This window comes from Copadichromis virginalis, linkage group LG18 (assembly GCF_057382275.1).
Source record: "Copadichromis virginalis isolate Kocher_CV1m ecotype Utaka linkage group LG18, C_Virginalis_male_GT1.1, whole genome shotgun sequence".
NCBI lineage: Eukaryota > Metazoa > Chordata > Actinopteri > Cichliformes > Cichlidae > Copadichromis > Copadichromis virginalis.
This window is the reverse complement of record NC_140635.1, coordinates 28793049-28813609: the sequence shown is the minus strand read 5'-3', so window position 1 is coordinate 28813609 and position 20561 is coordinate 28793049. Positions and strand designations below refer to the sequence as shown.

General features: G+C 38.3%; 1 protein-coding gene across 4 annotated transcripts; it reads right to left on the bottom strand.

Annotated features, from left to right (window-relative positions):
- Window positions 1-9163: 9163 nt before the first annotated feature.
- LOC146688191 (endothelin receptor type B-like) lies at window positions 9164-18600 on the bottom strand. Of its 4 annotated transcripts, XM_085439154.1 has the most exons (10): window positions 18539-18600; window positions 18350-18439; window positions 18052-18194; window positions 17153-17629; window positions 16248-16360; window positions 15220-15424; window positions 14462-14611; window positions 14019-14152; window positions 13812-13920; window positions 9164-11506 (listed from the first exon to the last, which is right to left on the bottom strand). In XM_085439154.1, the coding sequence occupies exons 4-10, from the start codon at window positions 17564-17566 to the stop codon at window positions 11372-11374; spliced, it is 1260 nt and encodes a 419-aa protein (XP_085295280.1). In that variant the 5' UTR covers window positions 17567-17629; window positions 18052-18194; window positions 18350-18439; window positions 18539-18600; the 3' UTR covers window positions 9164-11371. The 4 variants fall into 4 exon arrangements, with proteins under 4 accessions (XP_085295280.1, XP_085295281.1, XP_085295283.1 ...); XM_085439155.1 differs by having other exon boundaries at window positions 18052-18189; window positions 18350-18592; XM_085439157.1 differs by having other exon boundaries at window positions 18052-18147; window positions 18350-18592.
- Between the last annotated feature and the right edge of the window lie 1961 nt (window positions 18601-20561).

Below are 20561 nucleotides of genomic sequence, written 5' to 3'. Positions count from 1 at the left end.
CAATAATTCATTTAGAGTTTAATGGACATTTTAAGAGGGCTGGATAAGAGGCCGTATATTCCTTTTATTTAAAAGGAAGGTTATTTGATCCTCTTGTGGATCATATCAACATTAAATAACAAATGGAGACAGTCATTCACACCTATGGTCCATTTAGAAAAAACAATTAAACTAACATGATTGTTTTTGAGAGGGCGCCGGAGTACTCGGAGAGAAATGTACGGTGACCTTACAAACTTGAAACGGAAACAACCCAGCAGATCTGAACCCAGGGGCGTTTTGCCGTGAGGTGACAGTGCTAACCACACTGTATAGACTCAATTATGGTTTATAAATTGTAGCCCAGTGACCCCAGTATACTATATTTGCAGATTTATCTGATGTGAGCTGCGCACTGACAACTTTCACTTTTCCAGCATTTGGAATCCAACCTGCTCGCCATATGCGTATCTGTGACTGATGAATCGTTCTTTATCATGTACTCTAGCCCCATGGATTTGTCATCACGTTGTCAGACAAGCAAAAAAAAAAATAGAGGGGGGGAAGTGTGCTAACAGTGAGAGACTGTGACACAACGCTTGAATGTCCCCTGATGTAGAACTGAGGAGGAAATAGAAGGAAAGAAAAGCTCCAGAGTCCATGGAACGTCAGTCTGATGAATTCCTTCTGCTGGCCACGTCTGCTCACCTTCTGCCGCGTCTTCTGTTGCTCGGCGTGCTTGTGTTGTCTATGCATGTGCTCAAGTGTGTGACATGTGAAAGTGACTGATGAGTTGCGTTTTTGTGTCATTTATCAGCCATTCCTTGAAGTGCAAAGTCAGTGGTGTGCGACCAAAAGAGATATCAAATGTAAAAAAAAGTGCAGAAAGCATTTTTGTTTTGTTTTTATGCACGTGCTTACTCACATATCTTCGTTTTGTGTTCTCGCAGCCAGCACGGGGGTCTCAGTTTGCACTTGGTTTAACATTTTTCCCTTGAAGTACTTCCATGGCTCCAACTGCACACACGTTTTCACACTCACAACAAAAGCATATTTTATTTGTTCTGCCCAAATGTTTGCAGAATCTGTACCAGACTGAAAGCTCTCCTCCCTGTGCTATAAATCCTGAACAAATATTAGATGACTAAGAAGGAGGCCAGCAAGACATATACATCAAGAAGTGTGAATACACCTTTAGATTATTAGACATCTGTCAGAAGCTGTGTATGACAGCTCTGGATGAAAATGCCTATATGGGTTCAAATTCTTGAAAAGTGCCAAGCAGTGATGTTTGCCATACTCTCAGGCCAGAATTTGCCAAAAAGCTTCTCTTCTCAAACATTTGAAAGTGAAGTCAAAACATCATGATCATATAAATGCTCCTAATTGTTTCTGAATGCAGTTCGCTGGCGCAGTCTTGCTGAACATGCTGTGTAAATATGCACAACGGCGAATGGAATTGGGTAGAAAAATGCAAAAGAATGTTTGGAGGGGAAAAAAACAACAGAGACGGACCAGATCAGATTTATTCACACCCCAGCCCTTGAGAGCCAGACTCGAAACAATAAAGTCTGCAATCCAACACACTGTGGAGAGAAAAGGACAAACTGCACTGGTATGTGTAGGTTTGATTATGATTATTTGGTGTCCACATTTACTCTGTATATGTGTGAACGTATTTCATGAAGCTGTCTTTCTTGGAAATAAAGATGTTTAAGAATTTGCACGGGGGAACAACTACCTTGGCCTTATCTAATGGTTAAAAACAATCTGTCTTACAAACAAACACAACCACATTTATGTTGTCTGATCAACCTGAATATTATAAAACCTCTGGATCTGAAAAGTGAAACCACTATTTTAAAGCAGTCTTTCTCATAGCCAGTTGACGTAACTCAGTGTATAAAGAAAATGACCCCAATTCTTACTTTAGAACAGTAAACACATTTTGATTGATTGATTGATTGAATCTTTATTTTGAACATGTTGAAAAAGTATAAAAAAAAAAAAATAGAATTAAAAGAGACAAATGAACAAAGCAAACAAAAGGAAAACGAGCAACCACAACTCCAAATAACGTCCATGTTCAAAAAGGAGCAGGAAGAAGCATAAGCTTATTTAATCCCACCCCTTTTCCACTATCTAGTATCAATAGACTACAGAAATACCTCCTTGTAATTACATTATATGTTATGTGTAATTTATTTATTTTTATTTATTTTTATTTTTTTAATATATACACATATATGTTTCTATCTATCCATACCTACGTATATACACACATACGCACATATACACATTTTCAATAACCCCATTAACACCTGAAGGATACACAACCTACAATTTTATATATATTTAATATATATATAATATATATATATATATATATATATATATATATATATATATATATAATATATATATAATATATATATAATATATATATATATATATATATATATATATATATATATATATATATATACACACATACATACACACACATACACATATATATATACATATATATATATATATATATACATATATATATATACATGCATACATACATACATACATATACATACATATACACATACATATATACCCATACCAACAAACCCGTGCATGCGCACACACATGAAAATATTAGACAAGAACACCCTATCAAATCTCTACCTTTTCCCTGTACCCTGTAAAAACCATATCCTTAAACCGCTTTTTAAACTGCGCCATGCTTGGACATTGCTTCATATCTTTACTTAGTCTGTTCCACAGCTTCACTCCACACACAGAGATGCAAAAACTTTTTAATGTTGTACGGATACGAGGATGTTTTAAATTTAATTCCCCCCTCAAATTGTATCCCCGTTCCCTTTTAGAAAACATTTTTAGAATATTGTCAGGAAGCAGGTTATTTATTGCTTTATATATAATTTGTGCTGTGAGAAAATGAACCAGATCTGTGAATTTTTGAATTTTTGATTTTAAGAATAGTGGATTTGTATGATCTCTGTAACCAGTTTTATGGATTATCCTTATGGCCCTTTTTTGTAATATAAAGATTGATGATAGCGAACATTTGTAAGTATTGCCCCAAACCTCTGCACAGTAATTCAAATACGGTGCAATCAGGGAACAATAGAGAATGTGGAGTGATTTGTGGTCCAGAATGTGTTTTACTTTACTCAAGATTGAGACACTTCTTGAAATTTTGTTATGTATATGATTTATATGAGACTTCCAGTTTAATTTATCATCTATAATCACACCAAGAAACTTATGTTCAAGTACTCTTTCAATTTCCACACCATCTACATGAATCTGCACTTGTGCATTTCTAAGGGAATTCCCAAATAAGATAATTTTAGTTTTACTTAGATTTAGCGATAGTTTGTTCCTGTTAAACCATTTTTTAATTTTGCACATTTCTGAAGTAATTGTATCCAGCAGCTCCTTTAGATTCCCCCCAGAACAAAAAATATTTGTGTCATCTGCAAATAATACTAATTTTAATATATCAGATGCCTTACAAATATCATTTATATAAATAATAAATAATTTTGGACCCAGTACAGAGCCTTGTGGAACACCACAAGCAATGTCCAAGCATGATGAGGAATGGACACCCAGCTTCACAAATTGTTTCCGGTCACTTAAATAATTTTTCACCCATTGCAGTACAACCCCCCTAATCCCATACCGTTCCAGTTTATTAATTAATATGTCATGATTGATTGTGTCGAATGCTTTCTTGAGATCCAGAAATACTCCAGCTGCATACTGTTTCTGATCTATAGCATTCGTAATCTCCTCAATTGATTCGATTAATGCCAGAGATGTTGATCTTTTTGATCTGAATCCATATTGACTGTCAGAGAGTAATTTATATTTATCTAAGAATTTGTCTAATCGTTTATTAAACAGGTTTTCTAGGATTTTGGAGAATTGTGGTAGTAAAGAAACAGGCCTGTAATTTGTGAAGTGGCGTCTATCCCCGGTTTTATACAGCGGCACAACTTTAGCTATTTTCATTTTGTTTGGCACTTTTCCCGTCTGAAATGATAAGTTGCAAATATATGTTAGAGGTCCTACAATTCCTTCAATGACCTTCTTGACGATTTTCATGTCAATATCATTACAATCAGTGGATGTTTTATATTTACACATGTGTACAATGTCAATTATTTCTTTTTCCTCCACTGATGTAAGGAACATTGAGTTAGGGTTCCTATCAATCAGGTTTTCACTACATTCTACTGATGGCAGTGACTCAGGAATTTGTTCTGCCAGTTTTGGTCCAATATTTACAAAATAATGATTAAAGCTGTTGACCTTATCAGCAGTGTTTTCCATAATATTGCCATTATCGATAAAGTATTGTGGATAACTTTGTTGTCCAGAATTATTTTTAATGATACCGTTTAAAACATCCCATATTCCTTTCATATTATGTTTATTGTTGTTCAATATTTTACTATAATACTCCTTTCTACATACACGTATAATATTGGTCAACTTATTTTTGTATTTTTTATATTTATTTTCAGCTTCTTTTGTTCTTTGTTTTAGGTATTCCCTATAGAGTGTATTTTTCTTTTTACATGCATTTTGTAAACCCTTAGTGAGCCATGGTCTATCTGAATATTTGTGCTTTCTGTTGTATTTTATTGTTGGACAGTTTTTATCGTACAACTCCATGAATATTCTTAAAAATATGCCATATGCAATATCAATATCAGCTTCTTTGTACACCTTGTCCCAGTCCTGATTTAATAGATCGTTCTTAAATGCAGTCATAGTTTCTTCTGTCCTTACACGTCTGTATCTCAGTTGTTCTTCATGCTGATTTTTCTTATAATTAGTGTCATAAACTGCAAAAACTGGTAGGTGATCACTGATGTCATTAATTAATATTCCGCTCACAATGTTGTTTTCCATATTGTTAGTGAAAATATTGTCAAGTACGGTGGCACAATGTGGTGTAATTCTGCTAGGCCTGGTTATTTTAGGATGTAAACTCAAACTGTACATAGTGTTTAGGAATTCGTCGGTCATTTTATGCTTTTTTGGATTCAACAGGTCAATATTAAAATCACCACAGATAAACATAACTTTTTGATTTGTTTTAGAGAATATTTCCTCTATGAAGTCATTAAATACTTGAATACTAGAGCCAGGTGTTCTATATATACAGCTAATTATTACATTTTTTTCTTTTTCCTTATAAATTTCAATTGTTATACATTCTAGTAAATTATCAATTACAGTTGTCATACTTTCTACCACCTTGTAGTTTAGGTTTTTATCCACATACACAGCTACTCCCCCTCCACTCTTGTTCCTTCTATTTACAAAATTCACTTCATATCCCTCCAGTCCAAAGTCCATTCCTTTCTCCGCATTGATCCATGTTTCAGAAATGGCAATAATTCCAAATGGATTTGTCAACTCATTTAGATATTCCTTTATATTGTTGAAGTTGGCATACAGACTTCTGCTATTAAAATGGATTATTGATAATTTATTTTCCGTGTTGATGGTGTGCTTAAACTTTTCATCAGTGAAGTAGCAGCAGTTACAGCTGATGTTGTAGAAGAAATTATTTTCCGGGTCTATATCCTTTTCTAAGTCTAGAACATTATGGTCTGTGTATCGAAATGTTCTCAGTTCCAGATTATCATAAAGAGAATTCCAATGAGTCATGTTGATATTGTTGCCGGATGCAGATGAAGTTCTTTTGGACTGTGCCATGTGTTGTGTTGTGTGTCACGTCACATGTGTATTCATACCTCCAGAGTAAGTTGACCTCAGTATTTGTCCAGCTCCTCCATATTTCTGATGACCAACACTTTGGCTTGTTCCGGTGTTCCATTGAGTTTAATGAATACTTTGCAGTTGGTGGTCCATGTATTTTGAATTTTTCCCTGTTTCCTCAAGTAACGTGCTTTCCTGGCAATGTCCACATTTCTTTTTATCAGATGTTCGTTCATGAAGACATCGGATCCTTTCAGTTTCCTTCCTTGTTTTAACAGTGCTGTTTTCTGTTTTCTGTTTGCAAATCTCACAATGATGGCTGGTTTGTTACTGTCATTTTTTCGGGGTAGAGGGTGGCAAGCCTCAATGTTGTTATAATCCACTTCCACACCTTTGGACCGTAGAAAGGTAACCACTTGATGCTCCGTGGAGTTGACATCTTCCTCTCCTGGCCCTCCTACATTGTCAGTGGCGACCGCCCGGGCGTATGACCGGGGTTTGATGCGAAACCCCGTGATGATAACATCGTTCATCCGGGTGTACTGCTCCAAATCCGCCACTCTGTTCTCCAGGTACGCCAGCCGCCGATCCTTCTCGGCGTTCTGGATGCGGAGAGCCTTAACTTCCTCGACCAGGTCCAGGATGGCTTTCTGCTGCAGTTTGACAGTAGAAATCTCCTCTGTCATAAACTCCAGCGACTTCTTAATATCGTCTCCTTCCTCGGCTGACAGAACTTTTTTCGGGCCCATGCTGAGAGACGCTCTCGTAGCTTTGCCGTGACGACCGGCTAGCTACTTCCCAGAATCCTTCTTCAAGCTATTGGGTGATGGACTCAATAGCTTGTTTTAATTTGTAAGGGCTTTATCTTACAATGTACAGTAGCAATTCTTATTGCAAATTATGCACACATTTAGAGTGAAGAACATGATAAATCCTGATACACCTTAAAGCCACTGTTTATGATGTAGTCCCTGTGACATCATCTATCTACAGCTAATGATGTCATCTTTAAGTCTGAGGTCATTAGCCGTTTCCGGGTCCAAACTTCGCTTCAGGTCCCAAAGTCAAACGAACACTGTGGCATCACTGAGAGCTACAAACTGTCTAAATTATTTTATCATTAATAAAATGATCAGCGTTGCTGCTCTACCAGGTGTAACAATTAAGTTTTCAGGCATCCATGAAAACAGCTCGATAGTTTCTACCTAAACATGATATACCATGTTCTGACTGAGGGATTTCTGAAAAATTTAAAACGTACAGCTCTGCTATCACTTCCAACATAAATAAAGACAGGAAACTAAATAGCAGTGACATTTGTGGGGTTACTGATGTTGGGCTATGATGATGTGCTATGTGGTGGCTAGCTACACAGCTATGGTTAGCATAATAAAACACATTAGCACAGTGAAGCTGGAGGATGAACGCTTTTTTCCACTCGATAAAAGTTAACATGAGGGTTAGGGACAAATGTAATTGCATTTTAGGATGCTGTAAACAGATCAAACTTCAGTCAGGATAAGAACTGAGATAAACCATCCACAATACAAGGTTAGTCATTAATTTACTGCTGCATGGGCTGGACTGTAATTACATCGTAAGGTTTTAAAACTGAGCTTTAAAATGAATAGTGATAATAAAAACTGAAAGAGCTGACAGTGATCACTGCCTTTTTTTAGGAGCGTGTTCAGATTAAATAGAACAAGATACAATACAACATGTTAAAAACACAACACCTTAATAAAGGTAGAGTAGTTTGGACCTGGAAGCAGAGTTCATACGTCATCACTTAAAGACTGGATTGGTTGTAGAGTATGTCAGGTTTGTTATTTTGACTGTCCCCTCCTTGATGTTTATTTGGATGAGCAAATGGTGGGAAATGATCAACTAATTCTATTGGTGGCTAGCAGCTTGGTTAGCGAGGTATTTTAAATAAAATGCTAATTTTGGTTAGAGCACAACAGGCTTAAATCAAAAAGTTTCTGGGTAAATTACTGGAGAAAGTTAAAAAACTAAATGGCCAACTCCTTAGTGTGTTATTTTGGAAAACTTATAAAACGTTATACCTGTTAGTCCTTTAAGATAGCCAGGTCTTAGATTACATATAACTTAGGGCTCCAGTTAAAAAATTTACCCATCTGTAATATACATGTATATATATATATATATATATAGACACACACACACACACACACACGACATTATGGTACAAGGTAAGGAGTATTGGAACTATATTTACGGCACTTAGTAGCTTCATTCCCCCATCCACCCCCAGAAGCTGGAAGAATTTGTAAAAAGCCAACCAGCTAAAAAAGAAAAGCAATACATTACATTAAGCTATAGCTCACCAGGGGATATTCATATAGGCTTTTGTACAGCTACACCCTTTTAGAACCCTTTTTGTACAAATGTAAAAAAAATGTGTGGAAAGGATTCTTTTACCACTGGGCAGTACCAGACTACTTCTAATTTGACACATAAATCTACATTTACAGCTTTTCTTACAGCTTCTTGAACTACCAAAATAAACTTGCCTGGGTCAATAAATGAGTTTTAAACAGTACTTTTGTGGTTTGATTATAGAATATTGGATAAGTAGCTCACTGAACAAAATTCGCTCTGTTATCCAAGTTGTGTAGCAGATTATTTAATTATTTATTTTTTTATGTAGCACTGATCTAGGAGGTGATCAATCACACCAGTAAGAGGGCCAGCATTATCCAAAACCAGATAAATCAGTTTACCCTCTGTTTGAAACAGATGAAAAAGTAATTCAAAGAGGAATGTACTGAATGTGATTATGTTCAGTTAGGGCTAGTTACAGGAGTGGTGGGTTTGATTTGATGTCAAACCACACTGGATTGTTTGAAGACTTGCTGGAGGAACAAAGGCAGAAAGGTTATGGCAGAGAGACGAAACAGGAATGTGCAGAGATAAGGAAGTAAAAAGTAAGGGAGAGGACAAAGAAGTAGTAAAAAAGATGAGAAAAACAGACATAAAAAAGACAGTGATGGCAAGGAGAGTGGATAAAGAAATGAAACAAGGAAGGGTGGTGAGAGATCAGAGGACAGAGAGCTTCTTTGACAGCTAATGTGACATGCGTGACACTGGTTTAGCCTCAAGCAACATTCCCAGGTCAGAAATGTGTGTGTGTGTTTGTATGTGTGTGTTTGGGGCAAAGAAGTGGGGAGAAAAACAGAGAGATCACAGTAATGTTCTGTGTTGGCACTCGCCATCACATGATGCTGCCTGCTGTCACACTTAAATCGAGGCCACATGCTCAAACACCCTCCCACATACACTAACACACACACACTCCCACAAACACAGAATACACCATACACTTAAGCCAACAGCAGACAGACCTAAAAAGAAATCTTTAAAAATTAATATAAAAATAATTTACTGTTTTCTTTTTGTAATATAGTCATGATTTTATGTGTTATATTTATTGAAAAAAGAAACCCTACATCAAAGGTAAGGAGTCAAATTAAGATAATCAGGCACTAATATAATGACAAAATGCATAAAGCCTCAGGAACAGGCCAAGTATGGAACAATATGATACAATAGCTGACGGTATCACAGCTGAAGTCACACAGCGTCAGTAGTTTTGTTGCTAGTGAGAATACACAAAGAAAATAAATTTCAAAGCATTAACAAGTATGCAAAAGCATGTAAAATGCTCATGTACATTCATTTTTTTTACAGAAAAAACATGCAAAATCCCCAAATGGCTGTTAGGGCTGGGCCATATTATACCGTTCACGATAATACCGGTATAATGTTAGGCAACGATAGGAAAATGAAATATCGCGATAGAATGGGAGTAAAACGCGCATGCGCAGTGCCTTTGTTTTCATACGCACATGGCCGATTGTTGAGTGAAACAGATGAACCAGAATTGGTTTGTAAAAATGGTGCAACTTCAGTGATGTGGAACTGGTTTGGTGTTTGTCCGTCAGATACACAGCAAAGCACATTTTTTTGCAGAACATGCAAGCGGCCATCGTTATTGTCGTATTTGTCGGACTAAGATGCGCTTAAATCTGGGAGTAATCTGGGTCCTAAGCTCCGTATGCTTCATGTCAAACAACACTGCAGCATCACTTAAGAGTTAAAAACTGTCTAAATTCTTTCATCTTTAATAAAACGATCAGCATTGCTGCTTTACCAGGTGTAACTATAAAGTTTAACTTCCAGGCATCCATGAAAACAAAAGTTATTACATTTAACGGAGTTAGAAGTTAGCAGGAAGCTAGCGGAAGTTAGCTCGCTAGTTTCGCTAGTTACCTAAGCATGATATTGCATGTTCTGACTGAGAGATTTCTGAAAAAAAATCAAACGTACAGCTCTGCTATCACTTCCAACATAAATGAAGACAGGAAACTAAACAGCAGTGACGTTTGTAGGGTTACTGAAGTTGGGCTAGCTGGTATATAATGATGTGCTACGTGATCGCTAGCGACACAGCTATGTTAGCATAACATAAGCAGTGAAGCTGGAGGACAAACACTAACACTTTTCCACTTATAAAAGTTAACGTGAAGGTTCTTCATGGTTAGAGACAAATGCAATCGCATGGCAGGATGCTGTAAACGGACCAAACTTCAGTCAGGAGAACAACTGAGATAATCCATCCACAATACGAGGTTAGTTATTAATATACTGCAACAACATGGGAATAGAGCAGCTGCAGAGAATTCAACATTAATGAATCAATGTTACAGAAGTGGAGGAAGCAAGAAGAATGAGTTTAATAAAGTTTGATTTATCTGACTGCTTTGTTTCGCTTAATGTGCCTTATAATCCTGTGCACCTTATGGTCCGAAAAATGTGTACTGCACACTGCAGTTTAATGTTGCAAAGCACCTCTTTTTAACTTCAGTGGATATTATACATGGTTATGCTCAGGATATGTCAGCCCATTTCTACTGGAAATGCCTTTTGGTTAAACTTTCAGCAAGGAATTTGCATTTGCACTGTTACATTTTTATAAAGCTTTAATGTACATAAAAACCAGCTTCTTGTTTAAGTGAAAATAAATGGAAGGTTGTCTTTTTGCACTAGTAATGTTGTGGAGTTGTATTTTGTCTCGCATCAATTATATCGTCGGTTATATCGTTATCGCAAATTTTCAAATATATATCGTGATAAATATTTTTGGCCATATCGCCCTGCTCTAATGGCTGTTTTACAAGATGCTGAAGTATGTAACAAATACACTACAATGCATACACTATCCAGGCTGCAAGCCTGGCAAGCTGTCTTAGCTTATCAACCCTTAACCCCCAATTTTACACAACATAGTTGAACTTTGCTCCTGTTCAGTTCTCCATTTTTAATGTTATTCATGCCTGTATAAATTTGATACTTCCTATCCAAGAGTGCAGCTTTGGAGGTGTGCTGACACTTCATTCTTGGACAGAATGAGTGTGGCACTCCATGATAAGTGCTAAAAGTTTCAGGTTAGATTGAGTTGCAGTGAGAGCTGATTTCCGGCGGTATGTAATAGATCTTAAGAGTTTAAGGACATTTCATATTATGCTGTAGATAAAAACAAATGGGTCCCTGTCCTCATTTACGCAGGCATACTTCGATGTTTTTTGGTTGTTTCTCACTTCTGGGCCTCTCCTCAGGCTGTCGAGGACTTGTTGGTCATGCGAGAGTTGCTCTGTTCGGAGCCTCGGTCGCTGACTTTAAGCTTCATGCACGACTGCTTTTCGTCCATTAACATCTCTGTCGTTACGCACCAGGAGCACAGACAGGACTAAAGAAGAAAAGAAACTGTGAGGCTTAGGCTGCGAGAAAAGAGGAAGAGTGTGAACACTGTTCGCACTTTGACAAAATAGTGACTGATTCTTACAGCCTTTTTTTGTTGCAGCCTTAGAAATATTTCATCACTGTAAGAAATAAGCTTATTCTCTTTTTGTTGTATCACTACTACTTTCTTTATGGTAGAGCTAAAGCCAGCAGCTAGTTAGCTTGGCACAGAAATGTAAGCCTTGTCTAGAAATAGTCCAAGTTAGTAAAAATTAAGAAAAATTTCTGGGACCAAACACTGAGGCGTCACTGAGAGTTAAAATCACTAAATGCTCTTTCATCTCCAATAAAATGATCAGTGTAGCCATCCTTCTAGTGGAAGGTTAGGCAGAGCAGGTTTCCACTTAAATATGAAATAACATTTTCTGAATGAATTTTTTTCTGAAAAAACAAAAAATTAAAACACACACCTGTATAACATTGGAAGTAAACAAAAGCAGAAAAATAAACATGAACATCATTCAGAGGGTTTGTGAAGTTGGGTTAGTTGATATATAATAGTGTGCTATCTGGTGGCTAGCCTTAGAGCTATGGTTAAGCTAAAATAAATACAATACTACTGTAAAGATGTAGCATGAGGATTAAACTATTTTCAGTAAAAGTTCATACTGAGGATATCTGGTGGGCTGAGACAAACAGCATCATATAGCAGTAAGAAGAGGCCAAAAATGACTATGAGTGATATGTCATCACTTAACTAAGGCTACGTTCACACTGCAGGTCTTAATGCTCAATTCCGATTTTTTGATCAAATCCGATTTTTTGTTTGCTTTTTCACACTACAAATAAAATGCGACAGCAAACGCGCTCTGGTGTGAACCCTCAAAGCGGCCCACATGTGCAAAAGAAGACGTCACACACAACGCGCTCTGTTTAGACCCAGACCAAACAGTATTGTTTGACTGATGGCCCTTAATATAAAGACTTCGGACTTTACGTTTCCCAATTTTTGCTTTAAGTTTTTTTGTTATTTACATAATAATGTAAAAATAACCTAATAATTATCCTTATTGTTGTTTTAGAGAGGAGCGGTGCTTCAAAGGATAGTTGCAGATTTCTGTCAGAATCTGCAGATTATACAGTATAAATAAAATATTCACGTTTCTCCAACGTTTTCTTCCCAACAGTTTCACTAACATCTACGCTGGATGGCCAGGAAGCGTTTGCGATGTCTTATCGGGTGCTTCTCGGGAGCTGATAATTGGCGTCTGTCTCGTGTCAGTGACGTAAAAGACGGATTTAATGCGACTTGACCATTCAAACAGCAGTCGTTTTCTAAAACATCGGATATGTATCGGGTTCAGTACCACATACGAAAGTGACCCAGGTCGGATTTGAAAATATCGGATTTGTGCCGTTCACACTGTCATACCATGATCGGATATGGATATAGGGTCAAAAAAAATTGGATTTGATGCGCTTTTGCCTGCAGTGTGAACGTAGCCTAACAGATGGCTTAATTTTGTGTTGTAAAGACAAAAATCTGTGTCCACACGGGGAGCAATTAGTTCATTGTGCATTGCTTTCGAGCTGATGGTCGATTGGCTAGGATGTAGTGATCACTGGTATCCTAAGCTCCTTTTCCATTTGTACCTACTCAGATCAGGTTTTTTCAGGGTTTTCCATTAAGTGATAGTACCTGGTATCAGGTACTAAAATGGTACCTGCTCAGATGGAGTTCAAAGCAATCTGACCATGTACTAAAATGTGACATTGTCAGACTGCATGCCACCGAATGGCTGGTCAGTTCTGAGAGAGTCTCGTTCACAGAAATCAAAACTGCCATTTTTGATATCCGACATCGAGGGAATTGGTTACAGAAAGCAACTCCCACGAGTCTGACGAAAAGCCACAGATCGAGCAGCAGGTATATTGTTGCCTCGGTGTCCGCCTTTGTTGTAGCGTTCGTGTTATGGGAGGCTCGGCCGCGTTGCTATAATGATGACCATGGTACTAGATTGTAATGGAAAACCAGGTGTTCCAAGTTGAGTCCATCTGAGTAGGTACTACTGGAAAAGGGGCTCTGCACACTCATTGGTAGTTGCTTCAGTTGCTTGTCTCTATGTTGAGAATATTTTATTTCGGGACCTGCCTACTTTGAGGTACCAGAATCTTTTTTGCCTTTAGTCACTTCACATTTCGGAAGTCAATGTGAATCACTTCCTGTGTGGGTGCAGTTTAACACCAATAAACAAAATACATTAGCACAATAACCAAAAAGTAAAGCCTTTTTTGAGTGAGTTACACTTTACCCTGAAGCAGTTCTTGAAGCGCTTGCTGACCATGTAGAGGGCGATGGGGTTGATACAGGAGTTGACAGATGCCATGTTGATGCCAATGTAGTCCAACACCAAAAAGAAACTAAAATATGTCACAGTGGTATATTAGTCTTCCACTTCACACTGTCTTCGAGGCAAGTTTTTTTTATCTACTAAATTATCATGACTTCCCCTCCATACCTGAGCAATTCACACCGGTTTGGATCCTTTTCATCATAGATGGTGAGCTTCAGGATACGGCTGAGGTGGAGAGGCAGCCAGCACAGAGCAAAGACTAAAACCAGACAAAACACTGTCTTCGCCACCTCCCTCCGCTGAACACACACAAAAACACATAAATTACAGTTTGGCACCGAAGTAGCTGTGGTGAAACTTAAGCCTTAAAGGAATTAGGCATCATTGGAAACATGTTTTCCCCTCAAAATGTAAAACATTTGTTATCAGGAATCAAATTGAATTCAGTAGGAAATGGGAGTTGCAAATTAGGCCGAAAACAGTGCAGAACATTACTTTAATAGCATTGTCTGTTTATCGTCCTATTACATCAGGAAAAATATCACTTTAACTCAACTAAATATGTCGTCAACAAACAGGCCTAATAAAGTGAGTTTTCACCATCTTACCTGTTTTAAGTGGTCGCTGAGCGCAATCTGCATGCCATTCTTCTTCCTCAGCATCTCACAGGTCATCAGGGTGTAGAAAATGGCAGTGCAGGCCAACGGCAGGCAGAAATACACACTGAACAGCCACCAGTCCTTTGCTGATTTATAAAACTGCACAGAGAACATAGCAGGACTGCACTGGATTAGGCACAAACATCTGTGCTGGAAATCTTTAGTTAAAGGTGAAGTATGTCAGAAGCAGATGGATTTTAATGGTGTGTAACCACGGTCTGACCGGGTTGACTCTAGGGTGTGTTTCAAGTTGCTGTTGACATGGTTTTACAAATCAATTTATCATAAGGCCCCAGTGGGAATAAATGTATTATTCTTTTTACATGAAGATAGACGAATGTAATGGCAAATACATTATATTAATCCATTAGCTATTACGCTACACATAATCAACCGCTGTAGTGTTTTCTGTCACCCAAGTGGGGGATGTTCTAATTCTTATGATCCATGACTTTTTTTCTTTTTGACAGTGTTTCATTTCTGGGAACTCTTCCTAACCCCGATCTAGCGGGGAAGCTGTCACAGTCTGATTACGAGTGCTTGTGGTTTTAAGTGTACGTATAAGCGTATGCACACACATGTACACATTCACCTCTGCGTCTCTGTCCATATAAGTATGTGTTATACGACATACAGCTATGTCAACACGTACTATTTTTCTGCACAGCGAACCACAGGCCTTTAAAAGTCGGTGTGTTACAGCTCACCCTCATGAATTCGGTTTTCTGCACGGGGTGCAGCAAGCAGATCCTCAAATGTTCTCCTTTGTAGTTCATGGTGATCATGTCGAAGGCTATCGCCTCTGGCACAGCCAGGATGATGGATATTATCCAGATGAGCGCTATCTCGATAGCCATCCATTTTGGAACTCCGATCCCTTTGATACGGCTCCATGAGGCCACGGCACGATACCTGGAAGATGTGTGACATGTGGAGTCAGTTAGTTAATGGAAGAGTTTGATGGCTCGGGAAATGTACTTAGTTGTATTTTTATTGAGAGGCAGCTCATAAGATGGCTATCACTGGTATATTTACATGGTGACTACATTGTACAATAAAGCAATTATAAAAACTCATCTGTTTAAAATGTATTTATTCTTAAAGTTTTGCATTAGAAGTGCATGACTCATGCAGCTAGAGCCACTTGCTACCTGTTAGCCTTACCTCAGGTAGGTCCACCACTAAACTGGGTCTTTCAACCACATTTTTAGTGTTGGCATTTTTAACAGAAACACAGTGGCTTCCTGTGTAGTTAAGTGATCTACCCATTAGGTCTGTGCTTAGCACTGTCTGTATCTGTATGACACACAAATATGTTTGCAGCTTGCTCACATGAACTTGCTTACTTGTAATGGCAAAAATGCTAAACCTGAGGCTTCCAAACAGTAGTCCAGAAACCATCGCCATGGTGACTGCGATACAGTGTGACATAAGTTACTGTTTTAATTCCTTTGTTTTTGCAATTTAAAAGAAAAATTGTGGATTTATCACCAAGGTGTCTTTCATACACTTTTTTTTTGTTTTGGTTTATTTGAGCCCTTTTTATGTTCACCGTTCAATAATGGCATTAACAAAATGTCAGTTTACTAATGCATCAAAGTAGACAGCAGCCAGTGGGAACAAGAGAAAAAGTGAGGATAAAAAGTCACTGCTTTTTAATTGCAGTTGCAGCATTGAAAAAACAAAAAACAAAAAAGCAAAGATTGTTGTTCATTTGCCATGGCTTCATGCTTACCTGTCAATACTCAACGCACACAGACTCAGCACTGTAATCCCCACTGAGGATTTCTGCACAAATGGCACCAGCTTGCACAGAGTCACCCCGAATGGCCAATCCTCCGCCAGGAGCTGTATAGAGAGAGAAAGAGTTGATGACAGACTTAAACCATGGTAGGAAAGGAAGCAAATTTACTATCCCCCATTTTTACTTAGCCTCAGGCATCCAGTGCAGGCCAGGCATGTGTGAACCTGAACTTATCGTTCTTTTCTTGCCAGGTTTAACATTTTGGTCTTTTCCCTAAAACCACGAGTCCTGTTTGCCTCGGTTTAAACTCCAGGCAATGTGACCTAGTGAGAACACTCGCAGAGAAGAAGAAAACTCTGCTAAGCATGAAAGATATGGAACCTTTCATGCTGTCTTTGGATGGGTGTCTGGAATGTGATTGAAAACCTATTAAAATCAGATGTGAACATGTTTCTCTCCGTACCACCCCGTCTGTCCTGTCATTGCTATGGTATGCGGCTGTGACCAGTTGTTTTAACATGCTTGCCCCCTTACCCAAATATACAGACGCTCTTGGTTCTGTCTCTCTCACTCACTCACTCACTCACTCACTCACTCACTCACACAAAAGGAGCCCAACAGATTAAAACATACCAGAGACATAAGGGGATATGGAGGGGCTCAGAATTAAGTAAGGTAATAACATTTTGAAAATTATGTGGAAGCCTGCTTTTACAAGCATGTGTGTGTATGTGTGCTCACGAGTTTAATAGGAATATTTGAGTACTTGTCTGGGATGTAGCTAAATATTTGTGCATGACCTCACAAAGTTACAGTTAAGTAAAAATAATGTTAAGCAGCTCATGCTTTCCTATGACTTAAGTACTGTTCCTATGCTATTCTGCAGTTTTTCTCACCTTATAAACATTAATGGGAATGGCGATGATGATATGTAGCAGGTCTCCAAGTGCCAGGCTGCCGATCAGTATATTTGGCCCGTTATGCATACACTTATTCTTATAGATGATCCTCAGAAGAGTGGAATTCCCAATAATACCGACAACGAAAACCAGGCAGGACACCACTGTGTTGATGTACTTGAAAGTGTCTCGGATTTCTGTGGGTCCGGTGCACATGGGTGGCAGGCGGCGGCGGGGCATGGTGCTGTTGGGCCGCACCGCACCCTGCACATCTCGTTCCACGAGCCCTTGTTTCTGGGTAACGGTGAGAGGCTCCTGGGGCACTTGTTTCTTTGGCTCCAGCTGTCCACTGGCCACAAGTATGTGGACTGCCAAAGCGAGTAGCTCCAAGCAGAGGAGATGAGTCCTCATCCTTTGATTTTGACTGTGGATTTTATTCAAGAAACAGCCTGCAGCTGATCTTCTTTAGAGCTCCTGGAACACAGATTAGAAACACTGTGAACAGGCCTGGTGTTGAACTACAGCAGCAGTTCTTAGACTTTTTTTTGGCATTCAGAAGCTGAAAACAGTTTGCACTCCACACCCCTCAAGTTTTTCTTTGATCAGAAATTAATTTTAAAAAATTTGTGTGTGTGTGGTTTTTTTTAAATTCCCCCTAAAAAAAACCCCTTAATGAATTAATAATTCAAATCATTTTTACTTCATATTTTTCATCTGGCACCCCAACTTCAGGGGCTCTGCACCCTACCAGTGGGGCCACACCACATTTTAACTTTGGCTAAAGGATCATTTTTATTTCCATTTTTTTTCCATTTTTTTTTTTTTTGAGAGAGAGAGAGAGAGTGAGAGAGAGAGAGAGAGAGAGAGAGAGAGAGAGAGTTTTTATTTCAGCTTACCTTTGTATCTAATGTAGAAGGATGTCAACGTCCCCTTAGATTCAAAAATGCCTTTTGGTTAGTTTCACTTCTCGTGGATGTTTGTGCATCATTGTACTAAATGTTCAGGGGTAAATTACAAGGCTGTTTTTAGAATTCCTACCCTGAACAAGGAAAATACAACTGTTAGATTATTCAATTAACAACGGACTAAGGCTGTAGGTTTCCCCCTTTTTATCGATTAAACAGTTAATTTAACACAGTCCCTAAATGAGTCAGTTAATGCTCTCCAGTTGCTCTTGTTAAAGTTCTTACTTACCAAACTCTGAAGTGGGAATTCTCCGATATCTGCGTCTCTTAGTTTAAAGTTCCTCAGTAACTCTCAGGCTCTCAGAACAGAGAACATTTCCTAAAGCAGAGGAATATTGTTCCAACAGTGACAGTTCAGTCATCTCCAACAGCAGCAGTCCTCTCTGTCACTGGGGCCAAAGTTAATGAAAAAACTTACAGTTGTGTGACTCAGTGGCTCCAGTCAGCAGTTCTACTTGTGCTCTCCTCTCCAGTACTGCGCTGAGTCTGGGTGTACACTCAAGAGTCTGCAGGGTTGATCCCTGCCCCACTCCTCCACACCCCGCAACCCCCAACCCCTCCTCTTTTTATTTAGAGGAGGGAGTGAGGGAAGATAGGCAGGATGTTCACGTTATTCATCAAAGTGCACCAGCATTAATGAAAGAAACGTGGTAAAATCAGTTCACAGGAGTGAACTGTTCACGCTGTGGTTTTGTGGTAGTTTATGTCTCACAATAAAAAATACATTCATTAGGATTCCTACAGAGGTTCACCATCACAGTTTTATCTGGCCTGTTTAAACGATTTCTCCTCTAACTGTGCAAGTTATCAATATCTGACATGAAGGTATTTCATTTAATATATGTCCCCAACAGTTATATTCCTGTCATACTATCAGACAGCTAAGAGTCTGCACACAAACTCCAAAAAATGGTTCCACGAGTCTCAAACTTTCACCAGTGAAATTTGTTGAGAACTGCCACACACGTTTACACATAATAAAGTAATTTAGTGTCCAAAACAAAGTATTTTAATATCAGTTTGAACTTTAAGATCAGTAGTTCTATGTTTTAAGTTAAATTTTGTCACATTTAAACACCATCCTGATGGGTTGAGGGTAAAGATGAGATAAAGATGTTGCTAGTAGTCTTATAAAACCACTGTCTGTATGACACCTTTTGATACCAGTCTTGATATTGCCACCATGGGCCAACTTCCATCTGTGAAAAATTCCCAGAGTTCCTGGAGTGGCCACATGAGACCTAAAGCAAGTTGTTCCACATTGACATGTACAAATGTACAAAAAGTATTTAGTTCTGATATTGTACCCCTTTCATAATTTTTTGTGGCTCAGCCGTTTGGATTTTGTTAAAGGATAAAGTTGAAGGTGTGGCTGCTTTGATTGACATGTTTTTGTTGATAGACATACTAGGCCTTACTTCCACTTACACGAGTCACTCAACATGACTTCTTGACCTTGTTTATGGTGTTTGTGGCTTTCGGAGCATTTTCATGTAATTACATGTAATTATATGGTAAGTAATGTGACTTGCTGTAAGGCACAGACCGTGTGAGAAGCTTGTGCTCCAGTTTTAGTGGTTGAACCTATTATTTTTTAAATTTGTCTGTTTAAGTAGCTACTTATCAGTTATGTGCATCTGTGTGTCGCTCCCACCCAAACCCTCCATCCTATGCTGATATCAGCCCATTTGCACCGGCTGTTTTTGCTTTTTCTCTTTAACAAGGATAAACATGTTATGTCACTCCTCCACTTCTTTATTAATTTCTAAAAAAAAAAACCCAAAAAACCCCCGATCTGGTTAAATATTGATTGAGTGATACCCTGTGTGAAGTGAACACGGTAACTGACAATTATTGGATAAGTCTCAATTTTTAAGATGTTAGAGGGACCATGGTAAATAGAAAATACACTCACTTTCACATATCCTTAGTTGGTATGCTGAATGTTAAAGTTCATGACAAAATTCTTGTTTGGAAAGGTTGCAGAGAGAAAGCCTCTAAAAAAGTGTTACATTTGAATAAAAACACAAAACTTGTAGAACAATTTACTTTGGACAGACGAGGCCAAAGTGGATATTTGGCCACAATGCACAGTGGCATGTTTTGTGAAAACCAAACATAGCATATCAGCACAAGCACCTCATACCATCTGTCAAGCACGGTGGTGGAGGGCTGATGATTTGGGTTTCTTTTGCAGCTACAGAACTTGGACATCTTGCAGTCACTGAGTCGACCATGAACTGCTCGGTATACCAAAGTGTTCTAGGGTCAAATGTGAGGCCGTCTGTTTAACAGCCAAAGCTTAGCCCAATTTTGGTCTTGCCACAGTTAAATGAGTTTGAAAACAGCTGTAAATCTAGAACGGAATGACTGAAAAAGACTCATGAATTGTGTTTTTTACACACTAATGTTGCATTTTGGCTTAGTTTTTGTTCAAACTG